General features: G+C 43.1%; 1 protein-coding gene across 1 annotated transcript in view; it reads right to left on the minus strand.

Moving 5' to 3' along the window:
• Positions 1-1,292: 1,292 nt before the first annotated feature.
• Positions 1,293-27,144, minus strand: part of PI15 (peptidase inhibitor 15) — a 44,820-nt gene continuing 18,968 nt past the window's right edge. Inside the window, exons 3-6 of the mRNA XM_074985730.1 lie at positions 15,144-15,262; positions 14,545-14,677; positions 14,256-14,371; positions 1,293-7,493 (exon numbers count right to left, since the gene is read on the minus strand). Coding sequence (XP_074841831.1) covers positions 7,358-7,493; positions 14,256-14,371; positions 14,545-14,677; positions 15,144-15,262 — 504 coding nt within the window. The 3' untranslated portion in view covers positions 1,293-7,357. The remainder of the gene's footprint in view (positions 7,494-14,255; positions 14,372-14,544; positions 14,678-15,143; positions 15,263-27,144) is intronic.

Here is a 27,144-nt window from a genome sequence, read left to right on the forward strand (position 1 = left end):
TGTTGAGAAATCAACTGGTCGTTTTCAATTAACTATTGATTATTAAGAAGTGAATGATTTAGCTAAACCTATGGTCCCAGAGGAAGCAACTTACCCAGACATGATTTCTAAAATCTCTTCAGAAATGAAATGTTTTTCCATATTAGATGTTAGCAATGGATTTTGGAGCTTGCTGTTACCCAGGGAATGCCAATATAGAATTGTTTCCACATGGGAGGGGGCCAGTGGGCATGGACAATCTTGAGCCAGAGATATAAGGACATCCCTGCTGTTTTCTATACACATATGAGGATGGTGTTAGAGAAATACAGCAAGCTCGGTTTGTCCATCTCTCTCCCAAAATTTGGCACTCAGCACTGGATATAAAACTCCAGCTGAGACCTAATCAGCACAAAGTAGAGTGGAAGAATTACATCTCATGTCTTGCTTACAATAGCCTTTGCTAATGTATCCCAGAATGATGTTTGCTTATTTGTAGTAGAGTTATGTATTCATATTTAATTGTGATCCACTATTAGCCCCCACATCCCTATCTACAGTACTCCTTTCTAGGCAGTCATTTCCCGCTTTGTGTACTTTTGTTGCTTCTGAAGGGGAGTTCTTTGCATTTCTTCTCAGTGAATTTCAACCTATTTACTTCAGACTATTTAACCATTGGCTTCAGACTATTTTGCTGTTGGTTCAGCATCAAGCATAGATAAATAGTAATTATTTGAGAGAAGGTAAAGTATATTTCTTTGTCATTGAATCTGCTAATTTTCAAGTAGAAATTCAAAATACTACTTTTGTAGGCATGCAGGTGGAAGGTAGTTGGTGCATCAACCAATGTATTCAAGATACTTAAGTAGGAGACCAAAAATAAAGCATATACATAATTGTTTCCAATATTCCTGATCAGTGCACATTAGTAAGATTAGCTATAATACTGAAGAATATTAATTCTTAAGCTACAATCAAGAGGTCATATAAGTCTTTCCATAGGTAGATGGTGGTGCTGTTGAGAAGTGGCTTTTTCTGATTGAGTCTGAGTGGCTGTTTTGTTCAAAACTCATGAGATTAGCTCACTCCGGTCAGAATACAGCTTCTTCCCCATTACTCATGAGACCTGAAAATGGAAGCCAAGCTAGCTGAGACTGATAGACCTGCTGAGACCCAAAGAAGGATTTCAGAAAGGCCAGATGACATAGGGTTTTCATTAGACAAATAAAATAAAACAGCAAAACAAACAAACAAAAAAGAACATCAGGTATAAATACGGATCATTTTAATTATTTATTTAAATGCATAGACATTATACACAAGTTCAAAATAATCTATATTTCTTTATGTTTTTATAACACCAAGAATTGAAACAGGAATAGCAGTTTATATCTGAGTTATAACATACATATATATGTGTCATCATATAACATGGAAAAATATGTTCAATAATTCACTTCAATACCTGTCAAATGAACTTTCTTATCAAATATAAGAAAAGAAAGAAAGAAAGAAAGAAACCTGAAAATGTGTGAGAAACAAATTTCTTTGTATAAATACTGAAAATATTTTGGGTTGGTTTTAGCTAGTCAAAATCATATCCTATATTGAATGTATGAATGACAACACCTTCTATTCTGGTATGGTACAGTATGCAAATGAAGAGAAAGCAAATATACAAGCATTTAGCAATTACAGATTTTCTGAAATGAGTTTATTTATTAAATGAATCCCAGCACTCAAGCACTTCTTCAATGAAACAATAGGACCATGCATGAAACAAAGAGGTTTATTGCTTCAGATCAATGCCATATTGCCACTAACTCCCCTTGGAGAGGGTATTAGCTTTAACATGGGCTACGTCTACACTACCAGAAAAACTGATTTTATTAAATTCAATTTTATAACGCTGTGTTTTATAAATTCAGTTTTGAGGATCCGCACTTCACACAAAGTCCACACAAAGTCGAGTTAATGCTGCCACACTGAATGGCCAAACATCAATTGTTGCAGCAGTGCATTGTGGGAACCTATTCCACAGTTCCCTCAGCCCCTCAATCTGCACCCTTCCCCTGAGCCCTGCTGCACCCCTACCGCCAGCAGCGCTCACCCTGCTGCCTGGGTCCTGGGTCCTTGCAGCTTGGGTATGCCACAAAACTGACCAGTGCAGCTGCACCCAGCTCACCAGAGCCAGGGGCCAGGCTCAGCAGGGAGCCAGGTACAGCAGCACCAGTCAGTTTCCTGGCTCCTACAAGTGACGGGGAACAGGGAGCCAGGTGCAGCAGCACCAATCAGCCTCCGGAGGCTATTGAACTTGATGCAAAGACATGGGGCTTCTGCCCCAGCCTTCATTTGAACTTTTAAATGGGAGCTTAATGCTACACCCAGCCGGTTCCAACGATGTTATGATATCGATATTAGTGCTCCCTAAATTGAGCCAATGGTATTTACAGTGAAGACAGTAACTTGGTACAATTGAGCTAACTGCCTTAAATTTGAACTTATCTGGTAGTGTAGACATAGCCTTTGTATCTAAATAGTTTCTGCCTTGTATGATGACATGCTGAAGCTCCAGTGAGTTTACAGGAAGGATTTTACCAGAGTGAACGTGAACAGCATAGAAGGATGCACTATATTGTCACGAGTTAAACAAGGAGAAACCCGTTTTCTACCTGGATATGTCATTCTGCAGAAGACAAGAAAATTATTTTGAATTCAAGATGTTTTATTCCTGTTATCTCTGTAGTGCCTTCTGAAAGGAGAGCTCCTCTCTGTAATGCTGTTTAGCGTGTTGGAAGTGGATGGCTCCTAAACAAGGAATTTAAGCCCATTCCATTAATCTGTCTGAATAAAGAACTGCAATCTACAACAATGCAGCTATGTATGTCCTGTTTGCCAGGTAATTACCACATCTTGAGCCAAACTCAGTAACCAAATACTGAGCAGAAAGAAGGACTGGAAATTATGGTTAATAATAAATGAAAATGTCATCTATGAATTGGAAGTATTCTTTTTCCTCTAGAAGAAATAGGTATAACGCCCTAACTGCGATATTTATCAGTTTTGCCATAGTGCTTATTTTCTTCCAGATTCCTGTGTTTAACTCTGAGCTTTGATAAGAGAGTTAGGTGCACATGAAGTCTAATTCTACCCTTAGTAACATTCACGCAACTCCACTGAACTCTGCTTTTCTCCCTTATCTTCTGTTACCTTAGTTAAATAGGTCCAGAATCAGTCACTTAGTGCCAAAATTCCTATTGACTGAAATAACGCCAAATCCCTGTCACTTGGAATTCAGTGGGAACTGTATTGGTTCCTAGAGAGGGGAATGTATGCCATTCCAGGGCCATTTAAGCAAAGTGAACCTTAGAGTTTTTGAGGTAGGTTATTCCCCAGGAGGTGATCTAGGGTCACTAGAAGGTGTTCATAGACAATTTGAAATCATTACTATTAGAAGCCTTAACCATCTGCTATTCTTTGCATAGGACACTGATTGACAATAATCAGAAACTTCAAGTGCAAATTATCAGGGGATAGCCGTGTTAATCTGTATCCACACAAAGAACAAGAAGTCCTGTGCCACCTAATGGACTAACAGATTTTTTGGAGCATAAGCTTTCGTGGGCAAAGACTTGCTTTGTCATATGCACACACAAGACAAGACTTCTTGTTGTTTTTGTTCAAGTGCAAAGTGTAATGAGGGTAGGGCTTTTTTATCTATTAATTTTTTTAAGAATAGTCTATTTTTCCCTTTAGCATGTCAGGCTCTTAGTTAAACCAATGGGAGCCATCTACATACTTCTGTAACCAGAATTTGGCCCAATGTCTCATTGACCTACCCACAGATATTGTGCTCCATCAGAAATGGTTCAAAAAGCACTACTAGAACATGTGTTAGAAATAAAACTCATCTTCTGCAAGAAATGTCTCCAGCATAGGAATATATAGTTTAGCACCAAAAAGTCAGCTTTTACTAGCCAACAGTGAACGAGCCCAAAATATGACAGGCAGTTATTATAACAGGAAGGCCTGCCTTGGATTCTTAATAGCATTGCTGCATCCTTTTAGCTTTTTATTTGTATAACTCTCCTAAATGTTTCTTCTTTTAAATCACTGTTATTCTTCATCCCTATTTTGTTGTTTCTGTACAATTCAGAAATATCTGCTTAATATTTAAAATAGAACAAAAAATACCTGAATCCAAAAGGAATAGGCCATGTCTCCATGGCAGCCACCGTCAACAGAGAAATCTTGCCAGTATCTCTGTCAACAGATAGTGTCTATACGCAAAAGCAGATAAAAAGAGCAAGCTGCTCTGTCGACAGAGAGCAGCCAGACTACACTGTCCTCTCTCAACAGAACGGCTAAGCGGAAGCTCTGCAAACAGAGATGTACGGGAAACCAGAAGGCCTTTCTGTCGACTGAACTGTCTACATGGGCACTCTGTCAACAAAACACTATTGACAGAGGTGTTATACTTGATCGGGAACAGGGATAACACTGCCAACTGAGCAGCTGAGTTTTGTTGATAAACTCTTGACAGAGCTCTTTAACCATGTAGATGCTCAGTGAGTTTTGGCGACAAAAGCTCAGTTTTGTCGACAGAAGCTGCCCGTGTGGACATGGCCGTAATTTGTCAATAGCCAATTTACTGTTATAAAAGTACATTTCTGTTTTGCTCTGTTGGGGAAAGAAATATTGAGCTGTAAATCTGTGAAATGGGTGGAATATTCCCTACGGTATTTGCGGGGGGCGGGGTGTTGGCTTTCTCTTTTCTCATCATAGACCTATAATCATAAAAGTATGTTATGTGACACCTTTTGTCTTCAACACATTTCTTGTACTTCTATTCCAACAGCATTTTGTGTCAGGTCATCAATCAAGCAGCACTGACACAGACCATTAAGGTAGATCTTTGCTGGCATTGTCATTACTCAACCAAAGAGAAATCTGGTGAGAGAAATTACAGGGATTCAAACAGATAATGCAAGTTTGTAAAAAAAAAAAAATGAAGGATAAACTTCATTTGGTTAGTCAAATGTCCAGTTAGCTGTAACCTTCTCTGTTAGATGAAGTATGTTAAACTACATGCTTGCTGCTGGTTTTCTCAAAAGCTGCTCTTATGAAATAGCTTATATCCAGATTATTTCCTGCTGCTGTAAATTACAGTGTGATTATGTCAGATATAATCACCCATAGCACCATTACTGTAAATTTCGAAAAAAATCTGCTTACCTGTTTGATAGTAGCAAAGATTCTTATTACTTATATGCACAGAAAACAAAATGTCCCAAATGTTTAACTTATTATTACCAAGTTAAAACAAGTTACAGATACAATAACATACATACCCGTAATCATACTTTCAGTTGATTACAGAATTATAAATTAATGTACATTTTTTGTTCTATTTGGAAAGTTTACCACACAACGCACAAGTTGCAAGTTACAAAGTGCATAATTATTAAGCATGCACCCTAATCCTTAGACCCTGCAGGGTAAAGCGTGTTAGCATACTCTCTGCCTGTTACATATTACAATTTTTGCAGATGAAAGGAAATGAAAATGTGTAAAATTGTATCTGTTCCTCCATCTGTTATGGGAAGCAAAAGTCCATTTTTACCTCAACAGTCTTTACTGAAAAACTCCCATTGGATTACAGAACATGGCCTATCTACCACTTAAACCTAACCCTTTCAAATAGGGTCTTGAGTTCTGCACAGAGCTTGTATCTTCCCCTTTGCAGAGGTGTGCATTTCAGTCAGTTGGACTGTTTGACTAAACCCCAAACATTGGTCGAGCTTGGCCCCCATACTTGAGTATTGCTAGGGCTCATGTACAATTGAGGCTCATATAATTTGCCACTCCATCCAACACATCTGTGGCAGGCAGAGTGTAAATGTGGAAAATTGTAAACAGCTAATCACTTGTGTTCCTTGTTCAGCATGGGAAAATTCTGTCCTGTAATATGAATGCACAACTTTTTAATGACTTTTGCTTTAATGTCACATTAATGACTGTGGGTCACATGTGTCCGAGGGCAGTATTCAGACCCTTTTCTGTTATGCGTACCACTCAGGACAAGTTATCTGTACATATATATGGTGTTCTAATTTCAGCGGTAGTCCCTTTCTCCATGCATTTTCTACTTAGCTCTCAGAAGACATTTGCTATTTAGGGGGAGAACAAATATAGATATATATTTTCCATGCTTTATCGTGATACTTTTCAGGAAATAGCTTCACTCTGTCAACATTTTTACAGACGTTCAATATTTGTTGTACAATGGTTAGTTTTTTTCTTTTTTAAAATAAATAGAAGTTTGCTTTTTCACATTGTACTTTTTATTTGAGATATCCTGTATTTAAAATTGATTGGAAATTTTACCTGCCAGACTATTTCAGCTAGGGATGTGACTTTTTATTCATATATTTATATAGGTAAAAGTCCTAATACAGATGCATATATAATAGAATAATAGTGGGTTATGCCAATATACTTATACTCCTTCCCATATAGATTAGTTATTCTGGCATAAAGTGTCTCCATATCAATATATCTGCATCACACTAATGGGATTCTACATTGTTAATTATAGAGTTTAGTTAAAGTGATACAGTTTTCTACTTTAAACAAAGCTTTAGTGAGGTTTAGTGATGGGTACTTTCAATTCAACCATATTTCTTAGTGGTACAAGGGCCAGCATGGCTCCCTGTTCTTTACTTGGGGACCTCAAAGCAGGCACAACTCATGACAGCAACATCTGTGTGTTGAACTCTTGAAATATCTGTTATGTCGGGGGAGCTCTTATAGGGCTGAATGCTGGAGCTCCTCTCACACATATGGTTACTTTTGTTCATACTCCCATTGACTATGCAGAAATAAGCATACGTGGAAACTGGAATAACTGTTGGCAAGAAGAAGGCAAAGTATTTGGGGGGTGGGTTTGCACATATTTTGTACATTTCTATATTTTTCTTTTTTAAAGCATTGGTGTAGTTTCTAGTGACCATTATCTATCTATATCTGTATTCTCAAAGGGAAAGATCACATTTTACATGTAAATTGCCACTGCCCTTTGACATTTGCTTTTTATAGCTAAGAGAACATATTCTTTGGGAAGTCACACTTTTTAAAGAAGATTTAAGTTCGTATTTCTCTACATGATCATGGCCTGAAATGCAGAATTATAGTTATACATTCCAAAGAGTTAAAAATAATTGGTACTGTACTCTGAGAGCTAATTATAGAAAAGCATATACAAAGAAAACAAAGATAGTATTACTATATAAATATTTATAAAATATGTGCAAAATTCAATATATAAGCTTTTGTTACTCAGCCAAATTATTTAAAAACAATGTAAACTTATGTTAACTCATTTAAACCAATATAAGTAGTTTGATGTTATTCCTGGAAAACAAAGATTGTCAGTACAAGCTCCTCCATAACTAGGAGGACATGCGGAACACGGGACTCCTACTTTATATGGTGCTTCTCCAATCCAGTTGCCCCTGTAAATATAAAGCAATACACATATTTAGTAATTTATGAAAAATATATCCCTTAATCAGGGCAAACTGAGTTTGGGTGATAAATGGCCCAACATGTATCATAAAGTATTTTCATACTAATTTAGTGACAAACACTACTTTAAGAATGACCTTTGTAACTTTGCTCACTAGAAAGAGAAAGGAACCTGAGGGCTCTTGTTAAAGAGACCATTTAAAAAAGAGGAGAGACACATCTTGTAGAGCTGGAAGGGACCTCAGAAGGTCATTGAGTCTAGTCTCCTGCTCTCTTAGCAGGACCAAGCACCCTCCCTGAGAGTTTTTGTGGAAGGAACATGTCCCTAAACAGTCCCCTCCAGGGTTGAACTCACAACTCTGGATTTAGCAGGTTAATGCTCAAACCACTTAGCAACCCCCTCCCTGTTAGTAACCTTATGTTGTTGCAAAGTTTTAAAACTTCCATTAATAGATTACTTGTGCTGTTATTTGCAAGATGGGGTGGATCTCCTGAGGGTGTTGCTAGAATAGATTATTCTTGTGTACTGAATGTGAACCCCGGATGGTTTGCTCAGAGAAACTGGGGAAATGAATGATGGTCACAGTGGCATTGTAGAAAGAGTGCAGAAACCAGGAGATGATTGGAAAGTTTCACTAAAAGATCAAGTCAGAAATCTATTGGGATTTCATGAGGAAGAAATGAGGAAGAAGGACTCAGGAGTCCATTGGGATTTCATGATTGATTTGTCTGGAAGCTGCGGGCGCGTAGTTTCTGCTACAGGACCCAGGATACAAGTAGCTAGGAGTCTGCAGAGGCAATCATGAAGAGTGGGGTAACCTCAAAAGAGGTGGAAGAGCTATCATCCAGACCTCCAGATGTTTATACAAAGCCTAAGATTTTAGAGATTGACCCATCACTATTGATTCTGGGATTATTACAGGTTAGTCACTGGAGAAAGCTAACATTAGATTTCTTCTGAACTGGAAAAGTCATGGAGGGGCTCCTCAAGGAAGTCATTTTGAGGCACTGGGAGGAGAGGAAAGTGATCAGAAATAGTCAGAATGGATTTATGAAGGGCAAGTCATGCCTGACCAATCTGATTATTTTCTACGATGAGATAACTGGCTCTGTGGATAAGGAAAAATCAATGGATATGATTTATCTTGACTTTAGCAAAGCTTTAGATATGGTCTCCCATAGCATTCTTGTCAGCAAGTTAAAGGAATGGGGACTGGATAAATGGACGGTAAGATGAATAGAAAGCTGGCTAGAAGGGCGGGCCCAGCGGGTAGTGATCAATGGCTCAATGTTGGGATGGCGGTCAGTTTCTAGTAGAGTGCCCCAAGGTTTGGTTCTGGGTCCTGTTCTGTTCAACATATATATCAATGACCTGGATGAGGGATTGGATTGCAACCTCAGCAAGTTTGCAGATGACACTAAGCTAGGGGGAGAGGTAGATATGCTGGAGGGTAGGGACAGGGTCCAGAGTGACTTCGACAAATTGGAAGACTGGGCTGAAAGAAATCCAATGAGGTTCAATAAGGATAAGTGCAGAGTCTGGCACTTGGGCCGGAAGAATCCCAAGCGTTGTTACAGGCTGGGGTCCGACTGGCGTGGTAGTAGTTCTGCAGAAAAGGACCTGGGAGTTGTAGTGGACAAGAAGCTGGACATGAGTGAACAGTGTGCCGTTGTAGCCAACAAGGCTAATGGCATATTTTAGGTTGCATCAAGAGGATCATTGCCAGTAGATCCAAAGAAGTGATTGTTCCTCTTTATTCGACTTTGGTGAGGCTGCATCTGGAGTACTGTGTCCAGTTCTGGGCCTTCAATTATAGGAAGGATGTGGATACTCTGGAAAGGGTCCAGCGGAGGGCGACCAAAATAATTAGGGGGCTGGAGCATATGACTTATGAAGAAAGGTTGAGGAAATTGGGACTGTTTAGTCTGGAGAAGAGAAGACTGAGAATGGAACTTGAAAACAGCCTTCAACTTACTGAAAAGCTGTGTCTACACGTGCACGCTACTTCGAAGTAGCGGCACTAACTTCAAAATAGCACCCGTCACGGCTACACGCGTCGGGCGCTATTTCGAAGTTAACTTCGACATTAGGCGGCGAGACGTCGAAGTCACTAACCTCATGAGGGGATCGGAATAGCGCCCTACTTCGACGTTCAACGTCGAAGTATGGACCGTGTAGACGATCCGCGTCCCGCAACGTCGAAATTGTGGGGTCCTCCATGGCAGCCATCAGCTGGGGGGTTGAGAGACGCTCTCTCTCCAGCCCGTGCGGGGCTCTATGGTCACCGTGTGCAGCAGCCCTCAGCCCAGGGCTTCTGGCTGCTGCTGCTGCAGCGGGGGATTCATGCTGCATGCACAGGGTCTGCAACTCGTTGTCGGCTCTGTGTATCTTGTGCTGTTTAGTGCAACTGTGTCTGGGAGGGGCCCTTTAACGGAGCAGCTGGCTGCTGAGTCCGCCCTGTGACCCTGTCTGCAGCTGTGCCTGGCACCCTTATTTCGATGTGTGCTACTGTGGCGTGTAGACGTTCCCTCGCTGCGCCTATTTCGATGTGGTGCTGCGCAACGTCGATGTTGAACATCGACGTTGCCAGCCCTGGAGGACGTGTAGACGTTATTCATCGAAATAGCCTATTTCGATGTCGCCACATCGAAATAGGCTACTTCGATGTAGGCTTCACGTGTAGACGTAGCCAAAGAAAGTTGCAAAGAGGCTGGAGAGAGGCTGTTCACAGTGGTCATGGATGGCAGAACATGGAACAATGGTCTCAAGTTGTGGTTGGGAAGGTCCAGGTTGAACATTAGGAAAAACTTTTTCACTAGGAGGGTGGTGAAGCATTGGAATGGTCTACCCAGGGAAGTAGTGGAGTTTCCATCCCTGGAGGTGTTTAAGTCTCGCCTTGACAAAGCCCTGGCTGGGCTGATCTGATGGGTTTGGTCCTGCTTAGAGCAGGGGGCTGGACTCAATGGCTTTTTTAGGTCTCTTCCAGCTCTATTGTTCTATGATTCTGTGATTCTATGATTACATTTAATTGAGAAGAAAACCTTCTAATTTCTGTGTTGTGTGCTACAGCAGTGATTAATGCAGTTATATTCGAAGCAGTTTCTCATTTTCCCTCTCCCAGCCAAAAAAGCTGGATCAAAAGCCAATTTTGGATTGTGCCTTGGAAGAAAGTAGAAGTCTCTCCCATACTTTACTCATGTGTACTGCTGTTCCAAATGGACACTGTAGACTACGCTATCTGGGAAATATGTTACCTTGATAACAGATACTGTAATCTAGAGCGGGTGCCACAAGTTGAATGTTGGCTTCCTTCTCTCCGTATCAAGAATGATTAATAGAAAGATGCATTAACTATATCAGTTAGTTTGACCTAAACAGCAACGGACAGCTGCAAACAGTGAGTGAGCTGCTTGAGTGGACCTCCTTCACCTCAGTGGGCTCCATCAGCCCTCACCCCACTGGGATTCCATCTGCAGCCCTGCGGCTCCTTCCTTCCCCACGTGCCACTCACACAAGAGGGCACCGGAGCCCCACATTTCCCTGCTCCAGAAGTGCTCGGAGGGAGGAGCAGGCGCAAAGGACGTGAAGTGCCCCAGTGCATGAGAGGTGTGGAAGAGGTGGGCAGCTGAGGGTCTGAAGGACACAGGCTGAGCCCCAATGAACCACATGTGTCCCATGAGCCACAGGTTGCCTCCCTCTGGTCTAAATCATACACGCATTTTTAAACATACCATCTTACATTGTTTCTGAAATCAGAAACTTATATAGCCAATGTAGGTTTTCTGGCCTATTTTCCAACCAGTTTAAAGTAGCGTAGACACCAGCTATTGGGAGGTATAGCACTGATGTCCTGGCCAAACTCCTACTGGAGTAATATTATTCAGCACTTCTAAATCCCTTTTGGTTTAAAATGGTTGCTGAGGTTTTTTTCACGTCCTGCCCTGACCTATTGTATAATGCCATGGTATGTTGTGGGACGGGGCAAATGTCTTTGTGACTGATGAAGTGAGACCTATATTCTAGATACACAGATCCTGACCTTAAAGTGCTTACCAAGTTTCTTTCATTCTTTCCAGGCAAATTGCCAATGACATCAAAACAGGGACGAATGAATTGTCACCCCAGACTATAACAGCAGTTCCTGTAATACTGAGTCCTTTATCTGACAGGGCCTGTGACAGGGAATCTGCCTCACACTGGCCTCGCAAGGGTTAAACCCAACCCTGGGAGAGGGAGAAGATAGTGAAGCCAGCAGCTGTGGCAGGTATCAAGCCATTAGGGCCCAGCTGAGGGCTGTATAAATGAAGGCTCCTGCAAGGGAAGAGAGAAGACTCTTGCTCCAGCAGTAGAGCAGGAAGGAACTAGCTGCCAAGGAAGCTAGAGGGGCTTTCTAATACAGAGAAGAGCTGAGGAGCTCTCGCTAGGCAAGCTCCCAGGCTACAGGGCCTGAGACAAGGCCTGAGGGTACTAGAGTTCCAGGGAGGCAGACAAGATAGCAGAGGGCAGCAGGTCCAACAACCTTCTTGCCAATGATGAGTGGCCATTTCAGACAGCACTTTGCCCCTGAGGTAAGGGTCTAGGTAATAACCAGCTGTGGGCTACTGAGGCTTTCCAAGACTTTCCAAGGAGACCCCAGAGTGTGGGGTACTGCACCAGGGCAGTAGCCTGATGGAGGGCTCTGTGGTCAGGGACAGACATGGGTGCTTACATCAGTGAGCATAGAACAGACAAGTAGGTAACAGCAGGTGAGACACCCGCCAGAAGTGGGCACTCTGGAGGCTGGAAGAGCTAACTCCCAAGTGACCAGCTGGAGTGGCCATGGTGATGAGTCATGCCCAGTTACACAGGCAAATATTAGGGATTATATTAGGGAAGATTGGAACCATAAATTCACTCAAATACATCAGAGGAAGATATAAGAAACCCTTTGTGTTACAGGATAGCCTGCAAATAAGGGAAGTTTCTTCCTTGCTCCCTCTAGTCAGTGAGTTGTTCGCTTATGCTCTGAAGGATGCTAACTCATATCTCATTTAAAACACTGTTGTATCTTATCCCTATACAAGTCTAACCATTTTTATGAATCTGTCTAAGACTTGCCATTGGTATTTAGTAGCCCTGAACAAATCAATTTGAGGGAATAAGGACTAGTTAAAACGGAGCTGCAAAGTAAGTCAGGACTTTTAGAACAAAAAAATTAAAAAACTCACCAAAATGTAACGTATCATTATTACATGGTTAACAATCAATCAAATAATAAATCAAATATTTAGCAGTTCTCGACAATGCTTCTTTTGAGATATATCGCATTTGCCAAAACTGAATAAAATTAATGATGTACCCTAATGCTTTTAAGTCTCAGAGGGGTAGCTGTGTTAGTCTGTATTTGAAGAATCTGAAGAAATGGGTTTTACCCATGAAATCTTATGCTCAAATAAATCTTTAGGATGCCACAGGACTCCTCAGTCCTAATGCTTTTGTAATTATTTCATGGTTTATAATGGTTGCATACGTTATAATGCACAGGTTGCTATTAAAAGGAGAGACCCAAGTTACGATATTTGGGACATAATTGGGATTTCAGTGTAAATATCTCCAAAGTGTGGAGGTAGGAGTCAGATCGGGTTGTACTGATGCCCCTCTAGTTCCTTTGCTACTACTGTTTTCACTAAGGCCGTCTCTACACATGCCAATTTATCTGAAAGTGGCATGGTAATAAACAGCCCAAAATATGCTAGTGAGGCATGGATGCAAATTCCCCATGCCTCATTAGCGTAAGGTCATATGATTTGTAGTCCGGAAGATGCTCTTCCGGACTCCAAAACAATGTGTAGAAGCACGGCCCTCGGCAGGTCTTCTGGAAGGGCCGTGCTTCTACACATTGTTTTGAAGTCCAGAATAGCTCCTTCCGGACTACAAATCATGTGACCTCATGCTAATGAGGTGTGGGGAATTTGCATCCGCACCTCATTAGCATATTTCAGGTCGTGTATTAGCATGCCACTTTTGGAGAGAAAGCCTAACTGTATTAGTAAGCAAAAAGGAACTGCCTTCCAAACACCCCAAACTAGAAGGTGTTTCTTCTCTTGAGCTTTTATCACCAAAATCAACCTGTTTGGGGACTGCAAATCTTCAGAGACATAGTTAAACTTTTTCTCCCTGTACATATGGCAGATAAAGCAGTGAAATTATTCAGACTCATTCCGTGCCATATTCTTTACTACTTGTGGACCTGCACCACTTAAAGTTTATCAAACCCATACAATTCATTGTCACTTGCTTCTTTTTTTATATACATCGCCATGGGTGTGCAAGGCTTTTTATAGAATAAAAAAAAGGCCTGAGAGACACTTACAGCTAAGGGTCCCAGCCTACAGTGGGCCAGTTCCTGACAGTAAGTGCAAATCAGTGTTAAGCATGGCTTGCAGAACTGGGCCCTAATTATTTGTAACAAAACAAGGGAATGAGGAGAAAAAGATGGGGGTAAAGGGTACTGCAAAGGACGGTCAATACAATAATAAAAGATAATGAGATGTGTTAAATACACATCTTTTTATTCTCTTTGGTTTGTTTTATATACAAAACTAGTACATTTTTATCATTTCAGTTATTATACATGTTTGAGGAAGTGGGCCCATCACAAAAAGCATGACTGGAATGCCAGCTGGAGAAAAGGAGTAAACAGTCCTATCAAATAAGCCACGCAGGCATGAAGTATAAAAGCAAACAGAATGAAAAGAAAGCAACTTACTTTGGGGCATAGTTGCATACCAAGTAAACAGCGCGTCGCCAAACAGATCCCCAGACATTCATATTGTGGCATGTGTGGACTGCGCAGCCTATCCGATTGGAAGTGGCCCAGACCATCTGAATAAATAATCATTATTCTTTTGGTGCAGTCAACATCAAAAAGAATATTATTTATTTATATACACGTTTGCGCAGATGCATGCACACACACAAACACACACAGAGCTATATCACAGAAAAGTCCAGTTCTAAACTATAGATTGTTGCAGGAAGAATGGAACTCATCAGACCTGTGTGTAATGTGTGCACATGGGTCCATAGCATCTCAGAGGGCATCTAGGGTTGCAGTCTTGAGGGTATGGAAAAGCATAGTCCTTCACTTCATCATACCATGGCTTTACCAGCTGAAGTATGGATCGGTACCTAGGTTCGTTTAAAGATGGAGGTTTGGGTGAGGGGGGACAGTTCATTTTCAAAAGGTTTTATGTTAGATTAGAACATTGGGCCTGGCATCCGTGGCCAGACCATTCACAAACTACTTTTCTGTAGTTCTATTAAGTCTCATGTGACCCGGGCCTACTGGCTCCCATTTGGCTTCATTTGCACATTTTTCTCTCTTTCTCCTCCCCTTTTGGCATTGCTTCAACCTCAGTACTTTAGGCCATTGTGTCTCTTTAGGGCGTTACCTGAAATTCCTGTTTACAGTCATATTTCCCAGTTGTTAATTCTCAGATTCCCGAACGTAATGAAAATCTTTATAAGCTGTTGACAAATTTAGGTCTTGCCATTGGAATAGTTCAAAGGTGCAGCTCCACTGATGCTGACACCAGCTGAGGGGCCCCCTCTATTTTTATAAAATAAAAGGTTTTGCCAAACAACACCTGCCTACCTTCCAGTTCTTACAGATAGGTTTTGGCCCAAGAATCTCAGTAAATAGGAAGGTCCATGGTCCCAAATGCATGTTGCAGCCCAAGCCTCTGCAGACTTGGCAAGAGTTTCATCCCAAACCTGAGAAAGCAAAAAGACTTTATCAGTAATGTGCATAAAATGTAGAGAAGTGCAAGAGGCAGGCATTCTATGATATGATTGTGTCATGCATGTTCAGAATACTTCCAGATATAATGCATAAGATTAATTGCGCAACACAGCTGAAGACGTTTTTAATATATGATGTTAAATTTGTGATTCCCATAAAAAATACATTCAGTATAATATATAAGGCAAGTACAAAAAACAAAATATCGTCAGAGATCTTCAGCATGCAGAAGAACATGGCTAAAGCATATACAGGGACTTGTCAGATTGATCAGAGAGCCAGACCGCACCACCAAGGTCTGGCATGCCAGGTATGCAACTCTGCCTCATCTTGCATGGAAGGGTCCCCTCTCCATGGCAGTGGTCTCCCCATCCATTTTCTATGAGTCCCTGGGGGCTATCTGTTGAGCTGGGATTCAAGCATGCAGAAGAGAAAAAGACTGGATAGAGTTCAGAGGGGGCAGAGGGGATCCCATGAATTGTTGGTCAGCAGAGCTAAGGAGACACACATGAAACACCCTTCGCATAGTAAGTGGAATCATTAGTACATCTGCAGCCAAGAGGAGTGCCGGGTAACCAACTGGCTTCTCTGAAACCACATTATCAAGAAAGGGCCAGAGTGGAGGCAGAGGATCTCCGGGGGACCCCTGTACCAGACTCACAGTAAGCATGTGTTTGCATAACTCGTCGATGGGGTCAAATTCTGATCCCTGCTAAAATAATCAGCACGCAATTTTTTGAGGAGATTTTTTGAGTGGTTTCCTTCCTCTAAGCTTCCCTCTGTGAATTTTACTGTTAGAACAAATAATCCAGCGCACAGTTCTTTTACATTAAAGGGGATTTTCCCCCCCGGGGTTAAACAGTGTCTCCTGCTTGTTTCTTTTTTGTTCACATACATCCTTGAACTGTGACATCAGTATCTCCGCTGTAAACACTTAGGAAGTTGTAAACAGAGGAATGCGTCAGTCAAATAACATAAATAGCAGCAATTAATAGGCTTACAGAATGAACATGTATTCAGGGTAATGCCTCTAGTAACGAGTATTTTACTAATGTCACAAAATATGCACAAATCCTAATATACTTAAACAGTAAAGTTGTGCTCAAGCAACAAAACCTAGCTCCAGATTGAGATGCATGTTCAGAATACCTCAAAGTTTGTGGTATTCCAATTCAGGCTTTTGGTCCAGACCAGTTTTAATGAACAGCCAGGAGAAACGAAAGGAAAAAAAAACAGTCTGCATAAATAGTTTGTCAGGTCCAAAAATGTATCTTTAAAAACAAAAGCAAACCAAAAACATGCAGTGAGGATGGAGAATGAAACGTACACTTTGTCACATATGATGTAAAATGGACAATTATGCCCATAATGCCCACATCTTGACACCAGGTTAATGAGCTGCAATTGATTCTGGGAATTACAGACCAGCAAGAAAAAAGAGTTCAGAAAAATTGATGTTAGAGTGACTAAAGGGCTCCCTCCTTCACTGTAATCAAATATGAGATACAGGAGAATGCATTTATTGTTCCACTCACTACATTTAGAATTGCCAAGTGCTTTTGAAGAAGAACCTTACAAAAGATTCTAGAGGAACTCCAGTAACCACCAGAAGGAAGTAAAGTTCCATCATTAATTAAAACTGATTGGCTGTGTCTATCCAGCATTCCCCCTTCGGAAGAAGAACGCAAATGAGGGAGTGCTGCACTGGAAATGGCATATCTCCAGATCTGAAGAAGTTGGGGTGCCCCACAAAACCTCATGACCTAATAAATTATTTTGTTAGTCTTTAAGGTGCTACATGACTGCTTGTTCATTTTGGTGCACCGCAGGGTCTCCGTCTACACTAGCAAGATCTTTTGGAAGAGTTTTCGAAAGAAGGGGGCTCTTTCAAAGGATCCCGTGGAACGTCTACACACAAAAAATGTTCTTTTAAAAGAAAATCGAAAGCATGTGGCACTCCTTTTGAAATCACTCTTCCTTTCCCATTTCAGGAAGAGCACTTCCCTTTGAAAGATTCTTTTGAAAGAAAACGTGTAGACGCTCCACAGGCCCTTTTTTTGAAAGAGCCATCCTCTTGGGGCCTGATTTTTTCAGTCTTTGGCCCGTTCTTTGGAAAGAGCCGGGGCTGTGTGGATGCTCTCTTTCAAGACAGCAGATCACTCTTTTGATCTGCTTTTGTGTGTGTGGACGTTCTTTTGGAAGAGCTCTTCCAGAAGGGCTTCTGTCGAAAAATCTCTATAGCGTGGATGTACCCAGGTTGCCTGAAGAGGATGGAGTTAGAGCAATAAAAAATCCATAACAGGAAAAAATGGAGAAAGGTTTTATGAACTGCTTTTTTTTTAAGGACCCCCCTGAAAAAATGGAGTGAACTTTAGACTGATGTGCAGAACCAGTTAAGGCAAGCTTGTTGCAGAGTCTGTAGCCAGGAGGTGAAGATTTTAAATGCACTAGAGAGGGCAGCCTATACAGGGACATCGGGTATGGGACAACTCCATTGCAGTGCCCCAGGCACAGGCCCTATAGCAACCCCCTGCCACAGACCCTACCCCCACCCCATCTCTACCTCGCCCCACACTCACTCCTTCCCCCATGCCTTGCTCCTCCTCCACCCCCTCTTCCTGACCCTGCTCTGCCCCCTCTTACTCCTCTTGCACCCTTTCCCTGAAGCCCTTCTCCCAAGAGACACATGCCAGGAGATTAGCAGGGGGCCTGCTGTGGGGTGGCAGTAGGGGTTGGGCCATTGCATTCCCACTGTGACAACAGCCTCTGGAAGTGGAACAACCTCAGCAGCCTGTGCTGTTCCTCCATCTCCCAACAGGGTCACTCTGCTTCACTGGGCAGCAGGAAACAGAGCCCCTGGGCCCCAGCCCACTCCATCCTGATCTACTCCCCCTAGCCCTGTAGGAGAATGGAAATGAGGAGCATCAGGACAAATTGGCTCCTAGTTGTGGATTTTCTGCAGCTCCCAGATTTTCTCACCAATAGATGTAGCAGCAACACTTGAGGGGAGAAGAATAGATGTCTTACTAGCAAATCACCTGGTCAGATTTCCTAAACTGAGGCATCTCCATTTTGTCTTTATTTCCTGCTTCATTTCTCCATATGGGATTTCTAACAAGGAAGCTTTAAACAAAAACTGATGACCCCCTAATCTCTTTGGGGGATTCCAGAGAAACAGTTGTAAGAGAGCAGTTTATCAAATGAGTGTAAACTGGCAAATTACAATTCTTCTTCCACTTCGGGATGGAAAAATGTGTCCAGTGATGTCCTGGAGTGTTACGTGTTTATGTTAGTTTTATTCAGCATGGCTGCATCTACACTAGTAAGCTCTTTTGAAAGATCCCGCAGAGCGTCTACAAACAAAATGCCTTCTTTCAAAAGGAATTCGAAAGAATGTGGCATATCTTTTGGAAGCCCTCTTCCTCTCCCAGATGAGGAAAAGCATCTTTTTCCAAAACATTCTTTCAGAAAAAAAGCATGTATAGATGCTCCAGGGGCCCTTCTCTTGAAAGAGCAGTCCTCATAGTGCCAGATTTTTCAGTCCCTGGCCTGTTCCTTCAAAAGAGAGGGAGCTCTGTGGATGTTCTCTTTCAACAAAGCAGATCATTCTTTAGATCTGCTTTTTTATATGTGGACACGATCTTTCAAAAGGAGGTTTTTTTGGAAGAGATCTTCAAGAAGAAATTCTTTCGAAGGATCGCTGTAGAGTAGACACATAAGAACATAAGAATGGCCATACTGGGTCGGACCAAAGGTCCATCCAGCCCAGTATCCTCTCTGCTGACAGTGGCCAATACCAGGTGCCCCAGAGGGAGTGGACTGAACAAGTAACAATCAAACAATCTCTCTCCTGTCATCCATCTCCAGCTTCTGACAAACAGAGGCTAGGGACACAATTCCTTACTCAACCTGGCTAATAGCCCTTAATAACACCTAACCTCCATTAATTTATTCAGCTCTTTTTTAAGCCCTATTAAAGTCCTAGCCTTCACAGCCTCCTCTGGCAAGGAGTTCCACAGGTTGGCTGTACGCTGTGGGAAGAACTGCCTTTTATTGTTTTAAACCTGCTCCCCATGAATTTCATTTGGTGTTCCCTAGTTCTGATATTATGGCCCATGTGTCTTGGAATACAGAACAAAGAGTGCAGCTGCAGTTGACACTAATTGGGGAAATATTGCAAATATGAATTAGAAAAAATAAATAAATAGATGGATTTGGAAAGGTTGAAAATATAGCTAACAAATCCTGAGATTATATTCTCCACAGTCAAATGCATCTGATAAAATGAAATCCAAAACATATTTATTCAAAGAACCAAGATGCTTGGAAAGTAGAATGAAAGACCAAAGGCTGATTGTATCCAGCAAACTCAGGGCCTGTCTCTGGAAGCCATCCACATACATAACCCCTGCAGACTTCAATGAGCATTCCAGATGGAGAGGATCACAGTCTAACATTCTGTCTAGATGGCAAAAGAGGAATGTGTATACAATTTCAGGCTGTGAATGCAGAAGTATCTCATCAGAGCCAGGGTGCAGTAAAATCCTCTTTTATAGCATGGATGAGATCACCCCTAAAATACTGTGCTTCTTTTGATTTATTAATTAGCCATTATTAGTTTTCTGTCTACAACACAAGTTGTTAGGAGTAGTGAAATATAAGGACATAATAAAAAAGCACTTCAAAGGGTTACTGGACTGCTTTTTTTGTTTTGATAGAACATAGACTAACACGGCGATATCTCTCTGACTCTAAGGACATAAGGATTGCCTTCAAAAGCTAGCAAGCTAAGACAAACAAACAAAGGGTAGGGGAAATAGCACCAGCATTTAGTAAAGGGATCCAGGTGACGAATGGCCATTTTTACCAAATATGTTCAGTCACATCCTTGGCTGATGTAAACGAGCTTAGCTGCAATACAGTCTTGCTGGATATTTTTGCCATTTGCCATTAACAGTTAGACGGTTTCTTGTAGGTGTCACTGTGGAAGAAATTTCTCCAAAGGGATTTGACTACTGAGAGCTAATGGCCCTCATGAACGAAACCACATGCTAGCTGAAATTCTGGGATGAAACCCTAGCCCTGTTGAAATCAATGGGACATTTACTACTGGCTTTTGTGAGGTCAGAATTTCATCCCTGTTTTCTTCTTCCTACCCTCTTCAAGTAAGAAGTACAGTAAACCCTATCGTACCCATAAAGTACAGAACGTAGCAGCGGGAAGTGTAAAAAATACTGGTAGCTATCAATGAATGATAAGAAGTGAAGTTCATATTCTTTCATGACGGGTTTTCAGTATGGTTTGCTAAAGCTTATGAAGTAGTTGTCCCCAATGGCAGTGTATACTCTATTTCAAAGATTTGTTAATTTGCCATTTGAAACTGGTTAAAGTTGTTGCAATCATTCTCATTACAATGAAATCTAGATTCATATTCATGGCTCATTTTAAATTCCCTGGCTTTCTTTCGCCTAATATATCAAATGCACTTCTGTGCCACTGAAGCCTTTTATGGAATTTCTGCATGAAGCTTTACAGAAATGAGTAGTAATGATGGGGTGATGTTTTGAGCATCACCCAGAGCAGTAAGGCCTTCTGACACTAGCCACCTTGGTAACTTCGGATATCAATGCCATGTTGTGATGGCTTAGAGCCCTGGAGCAAGTAACCACCCCGCAAGCATAACGTCCCACCCTGGCTCTGACCAGCTTAGTTCTCTTTGCAACAAGACCTCCACTGCCTTTTTGTTCCAGAGTCTCCCAAAATCCATCTACCCCAAGTTCTTAACTACCAGACACTTGGACGTCTCCCTTCTGGTTCATCGCCTCAGAAGCATGAAGCCAGCCCCCAGTTGTCAATTCACTTTAGCCTACATATAGTGTGTGGATTGAAAGGGGGGACTAGCCATGTGCCCATGCCCCACCCTTCTCTGCCCATGCCCCTCCCCCTCCTGCACCTGCTCCACCCCTGTTCTGCCCATGCATCTGCACTCATCAGAAGCAGGGTGGCACTGGTGATGACTCCAGAAGGGCAGGGGCAACATGGCAGGGCAGGAGGGGGGGCTCATGTGGGCCCCTGTACAAACCTCCCACATCACCTATGCCCGCATGCTCTCTGCAACTTATACACTACAGCCTTGCTGGAGGTAAAAATAAGCAAAAATGTAATAGAAAAACTATTACAGACTGAAAGATGAAACAGTAAGGAGTAAAAAGCAAGTTACACAGACTATAAAGACACAATATCAGGCTCTACAATTCTGTTTTAATACATTCCCTTCTCTAACACCTACTGCCGCCAAAGTACTTCACAGCATGACTCCCAACTCTAAAAGTGGGGATCCAGCATTCACAGACAGCCCCTGCCTCCTGCTTTGAGACTGTCCTTGGGTCCTACATAGCCTTCACTTCAAACTCTTCTCTTTAAACCTTCTCCCACTGAATATGTTGGAGTCACGGTGGGAAAAATTCACTCGACGTGATAGTCTGAATGACTCAAAACCTTCCTTTTAACTGCAATGGTTCATCATTTGTCTTTTTCTGAGTTGTACCCTACATCTTTACTTGCACCTGGTTCTGTGTATGCACACATTTGGCTTCAGAGAAGCTCTCTGTTGTTAGATACATTTTAAAGTGTATAAGTTATCTCAGCAAATTAAGCAGCACACCGGTCCACCAAGGTACTTTCAACATGCACCGAGAAGGTACAAGACAGGCCCAAAAAGGAAAACAGGAGAACACCACTGGCCTTCACATACAGCCCCCAGCTAAAGCCTCTCCAGTGCATCATCAGTGATCTGCAACCCATCCTGGACAACGATACTTCACTCTCGCAGACCTTGAGAGGCAGGCCAGTCCTTGCCTACAGACAGCCTGCCAACCTTAAACAAATTCTCACCAGCAACTATAGACCACACCACAGTAACTCTAAACTTGGAACCAATCCTTGCAAGAAACCTCAGTGCCAACTCTGCTCACATATCTACACCAGTGACACCATCACAGGACCTAACCACATCAGCCACACCATCAGGGGCTCTTTCACCTGCACACCTACTTATATAATATATTCCATCACGTGCCAGCAATGCCCCACTGCAATTTACATTGGCCAGACTGGACATAAATCTGACACCCAGAATGGTAACATACAAAAACCTGTAGGAAAACACTTCAATCTCCCTGGACACTCAGTAACAGATTTAAAAGTAGCAGTCCTACAACAAAAAAATTTCAAAAATAAACTCCAAAGAGAGACTTCAGAGCTACAATTCATTTGCAAATTTGACTCCATCAACCAGGGGTTGAACAGAGACTGGGAGTGATTGGTCCATTACAAAAGCAGTTTCTCTACTCATGGTGTTCACACCTCCACATGAACTTCTGAGAATGGGCCACATCCTCCATGACTGAACAGACCTTGTCAGCTCTGGCCCTCCCCTTGACTGAGACTCCCTTTTTATACCCACCTCTGAAACCTCTCCTGCCTCCCCAGCTCATGCATCTGACGAAGAGGGTCTTTGCCCACAAAAGCCTATGCTCCAAATGATCTGTTAGTCTATAAGGTGCCACGAGACTTGTTGTTTGTGTCTTAATTGTTTGTCTCCTTCTTAAGCTCTAGGTACAGCACAAACATATAGCAGCAATTATGAGAAAATGCCTTTCCGGCTCCCTGGGTTATCCTTTATACTGCCAGATTTGCTGCCTCATCTCTCAAGCAGGTGAAAAAATTACTCATCTGCCTACCAGCAGGGTTAATTACTCTCTTCTACTTTAACTGCATCTCGTACCATGGGTGTTTTAAGTGATCAGGATGCTACCTCAGAGTTATGAACACCAAAGTTACAATCTGACCGGTCAACCACAGACCTTATTTTGAACTGGAAGTACACAATCAGGCAGCAATTGAAACAATTTTTTAAAGCAAAAATAGTACAGTATTGTGTTAAAAGTAAGCTACTAAAAAGGGAGCAAACAGAATTCTTCTTCTGCTCAATAAAGTTTCAAAGCTGTATTGTCAGGCTGCATCTACATGGAGCTGTGCTGTTGGCAGCATTATGCAAAGGTGAGGGTCTTGAAAATGCAAAGGGTACTCATTTGTGTATTTGAGAGCCTAATTTGCATAGTCCCATGAGATCGCGCTGAAAGAAAACAAGCCAAGTAGACATGGTTCTGCTGGCAAAAACCCCCTTTTTCAGCAACCCCTTATGCCTGATGTTTTCCAGGCATAAGGGGCTGCCAAAAAAGAGGGTTTTTCACTGGCAGAATCATGTCTACACAGCTTGTTTATGGCCAGCAACAGCCTCTGCCAGCAGGGCAATCTCATGCAACTATGCAAATTAGCCACAGAAATATGCATATAAGTGGTCATTTGCATTTTCAAGACCCCTTCTTTGCATTACGCTGCTGGCAACACAGCTCCATGTAGATGCAGCCTGACAATACAGCTTTGAAACTTTATCCTGCAGAAGAAGAATTCTGTTTGCTCCCTTTTTAGTAGTTTACTTTTAACACAACATTGTACTATTTTTGCTTTAAAAAAACATTTTGCTTTGCACAGCTCCATGTAGACACAACCTCAGTGGTCACGTGTAACCTTATACAAGAACAACCATAAAATTTTGTTCAGAGTTACGAGCATTTTAGTTACAAACATTCACGGTATTTATATTTCTGAGGTTACATTGCAGCTTCCACGTGTTCACTTTGTAGCTATTAACAGCATCCCCTCATGCCATGAAATGAATGTCTTTGGCTATGTCTATATTAGAAGGTCTTGTCAACGAAATCTGCAGAGCATCCAGATTCCCAAGGTGTTCTGTCAACAGTAAATGGACAGAATGCAGCACTTTTGTCAACATTCTTAGCCCACTTCCCATGAGGCATAATGCCTCTGCTGACAGAGATCTGCTGACAGAAAGTCAGTCTGGACATTCTGGAAGGCTTTCTGATGACATTCCCATCCCTTGGCCCAGGGGATGTTGGTTGGTGTTTATGGTAGAGGGGCATGTCTTCAGGGGCTGCATAGCATGAATGACTCACCATCTCCCTCCTTGTCTCCTTTACAGCTAGACCTACACCACCCAAGGGCCAAGCCACCCCCACCTCACCACCAGGCCAAAGCCACAGCTGGTGGGGCCATTGGCTCATCCATGAGGACCTCCAGTGGGACCACAATGCTGCCCTCTGGACTATGACATGCATTGTGGAACGGCAGCTGTGGGCCAAAATGGAGTGGCAGTTGCAGGCCTGGGACTAACTTTTGTCCCACTTTTCATGTCATCACCAATGCTTGGTAGGATGTGATTGCCCAGCTGCCCGTGGCTTCCTCCCCTGCCCCCACTGCCCTGCCTCTGCCAGCCCTCCCACAGGGCATCCTGGACCTCATCCAGTGGGCATTAGCCAAGACCACTCCCCCTGCCTTCCACCCTGCCCTGCTTCCCCAGACCCCTCTACAGCTGCTCCCTGCCCATACTTCTCCCAGGTCCCAGTCCCACTGCAGCCCGGATTGGGGCTCCAAACCTGTGGCAGGAGGGTTTCTGGCCCCTCCATCCCCTCCATGTTCTGAGGCCCCTCACCTCCTCTCCCAAGGCCCCACAATGTAAACAGTTGAGTGCCCAGCCCTGTCTGTAAATAGTTCTGATTTCAATGTTTCTTTACAACACGCTTTTCCTTGTTTCATTAATATAGTTATTTGTTCACCACACCTATGTCCCACTTTATTGAGCAGGGAGGAGGAAGTATGAGGGGAAGGGTCGTGGTATGGATGAGGTAGGGCTGTGGGACTGAGGCCTCTGTGGGTGTGCCCTTGGGAGGACTACTGGGGGGCATGGGAGAATCTCTCCCTCAGGGCCTCATAGATCTGCACCCTATCCTGATGGGGCTGGCAGATAGTAGCTATGCCTGGCTGCTCGTATGCATGGCTCTCGTGGCTAGCATCTGCCCCCCGACCCTGGGAGGAAAACCTCCCACTTCCTGTCCACAATGTTGTGCAGGGCACATGTCACTACAACCTGGTGTATGTTGTGCTCCCCCAACCTCAACAGGGGTGAGCAGGCACCAGACGCATGCTCTGAGGTGGCTCAAGGAGCATTCAGCCTGCATCCTGGCCTGGTTGAGGTGGGCACTGAAGAGTTCCCAGCTGGGGTCCAGCTGGCTGGTGTACAATTTCATGAGCCAGAGCATGAGGGGGTAGGCTACGTCCCCCACGATGCAGTGTAGTACCTGAACGTCCCCAATTGCCAGTTCATGACAGGTGACAAACGTGCCTGCCTCCAGTGTCTGGCACAGGCCAGAGTTGTGGAACAAATGAGCATCGTGTGCCCAGCCCGACGTAAATGTCTGCGAACTGTCCGTGGTGATGGACCGGTGCCTGAAGCACCATCAAAAAGTATCTCTTGAGGTTGATGTATTTGGCTGTGCTATGCTCCAGGGCATAGAATCTGGTGTGGGTCCCATTGATGGTCCCAACACAGTTTGGAAACCCCAGGGGCAGTGAATTTGGCCACAATTTAACCCCCATCTCCCATACAGATGAAACCTATGCAGCAAGATGATGTTGATGGCCGTCATGACTTGCAGGAGGAGGGGACAGGCAAAGAGCTCCAGGAAGGTTGGCTTCTGCATATGGAAGTTCTGGACCCACTGCTGGTCATCCCATTGTTCCATGACCAGCCAGTTGCATCAGTCAGAACTGGTGCAGTGCCTCCAGATCCGGCTGTGCACCTGGGGTCAGGGGGAGTGATGCAGGTGTGACTGTTCTGCAGCCATGGTGAGGTCCTTGCAGGTGGTCTCTGGCTCACCCTCCATGAGGAAGAGGAGGATGGCCATTAGATGGTGCAGCAGCTGCTGCAGCATCTCCATGTGAGACCAGCACAAGCCCAGGAGCTGTCCTGGCACCTTGGCTCCCTGGAATGGGTGGTGTCTCCCAGAAAAACATGAAGCCCTGTGCAAGCTGTGCTGTTCCTCGAAGAGGTAGGCACACCTTCAGCATAGGCAGGAAACATGTCTGGGGAGGGGGTCCCTTTAACGGTGCATTTTGCCAGGGCTCCTGGAAGGAAATGGTGACCTGTGATCCTGTCTGCTGTGGTCCTGGGTGGCTGTTTTGCTGCTAGAGTGGACACGCAGTCCGGCTGCTCTCTCTTGACAGAGCAGATAGCTCTTTTGATCTGCTTTGTAGTCTGTATGTGATGTGCCGACAGAAGTTCTGTCGCAAGATAACTTCCAACACAAACTTCTGCTGACAAATCCCTGTAATCTAGACATAGCCTAGGATAACATTGGAAGACAATATTCATGCACATGTGCATACCCACATCCATGCAGCAGAATTGCCTGTTTACCTTCTCCAACTGGAAAGTGGTGTCCTCCAGGCACCATTCTGATGTTCCAAGTTCTCTACCATTTTCCTGTTTTGACTTGTGTTAGCCTATCAGACTGTGCTGCTGTATGCAGCCACCCTCAGAACTAGTCAGTACATTCTAACCTAATTAAAGTATCCTGGGGGGTATGATATGAAGAGACCTACCCTTCCAGTTCTTTCTAGGGACTGGAAGAGGTCTGTGTATCAACCCCAGCTGCCCTTGGGCTGTGATTGGAACTAACCCAGTGCTCACACTTTGTCATTCCCCTTGTAAACCCTTCCATCTGCACAGATTTTAAGCTTCTGTAAAGTATTTCTACACAGTACTTTTAAAGTATTTTGTAAAGTATTTTTACACAGTATGCCGGTGTTCCTAGCCCTTCTGGTTTGTGAGGAAAGCCTTCAGGATGTCCCCTGCTGCAGTGTGGTTCATGAGCCACCAGGAATTCCTCAACCAAATTAAAACAATAAAATAATTAATAAATTCCTTCATATA

This window comes from Carettochelys insculpta, chromosome 2 (genome assembly GCF_033958435.1).
Source record: "Carettochelys insculpta isolate YL-2023 chromosome 2, ASM3395843v1, whole genome shotgun sequence".
NCBI classification, from domain to species: Eukaryota; Metazoa; Chordata; order Testudines; family Carettochelyidae; genus Carettochelys; species Carettochelys insculpta.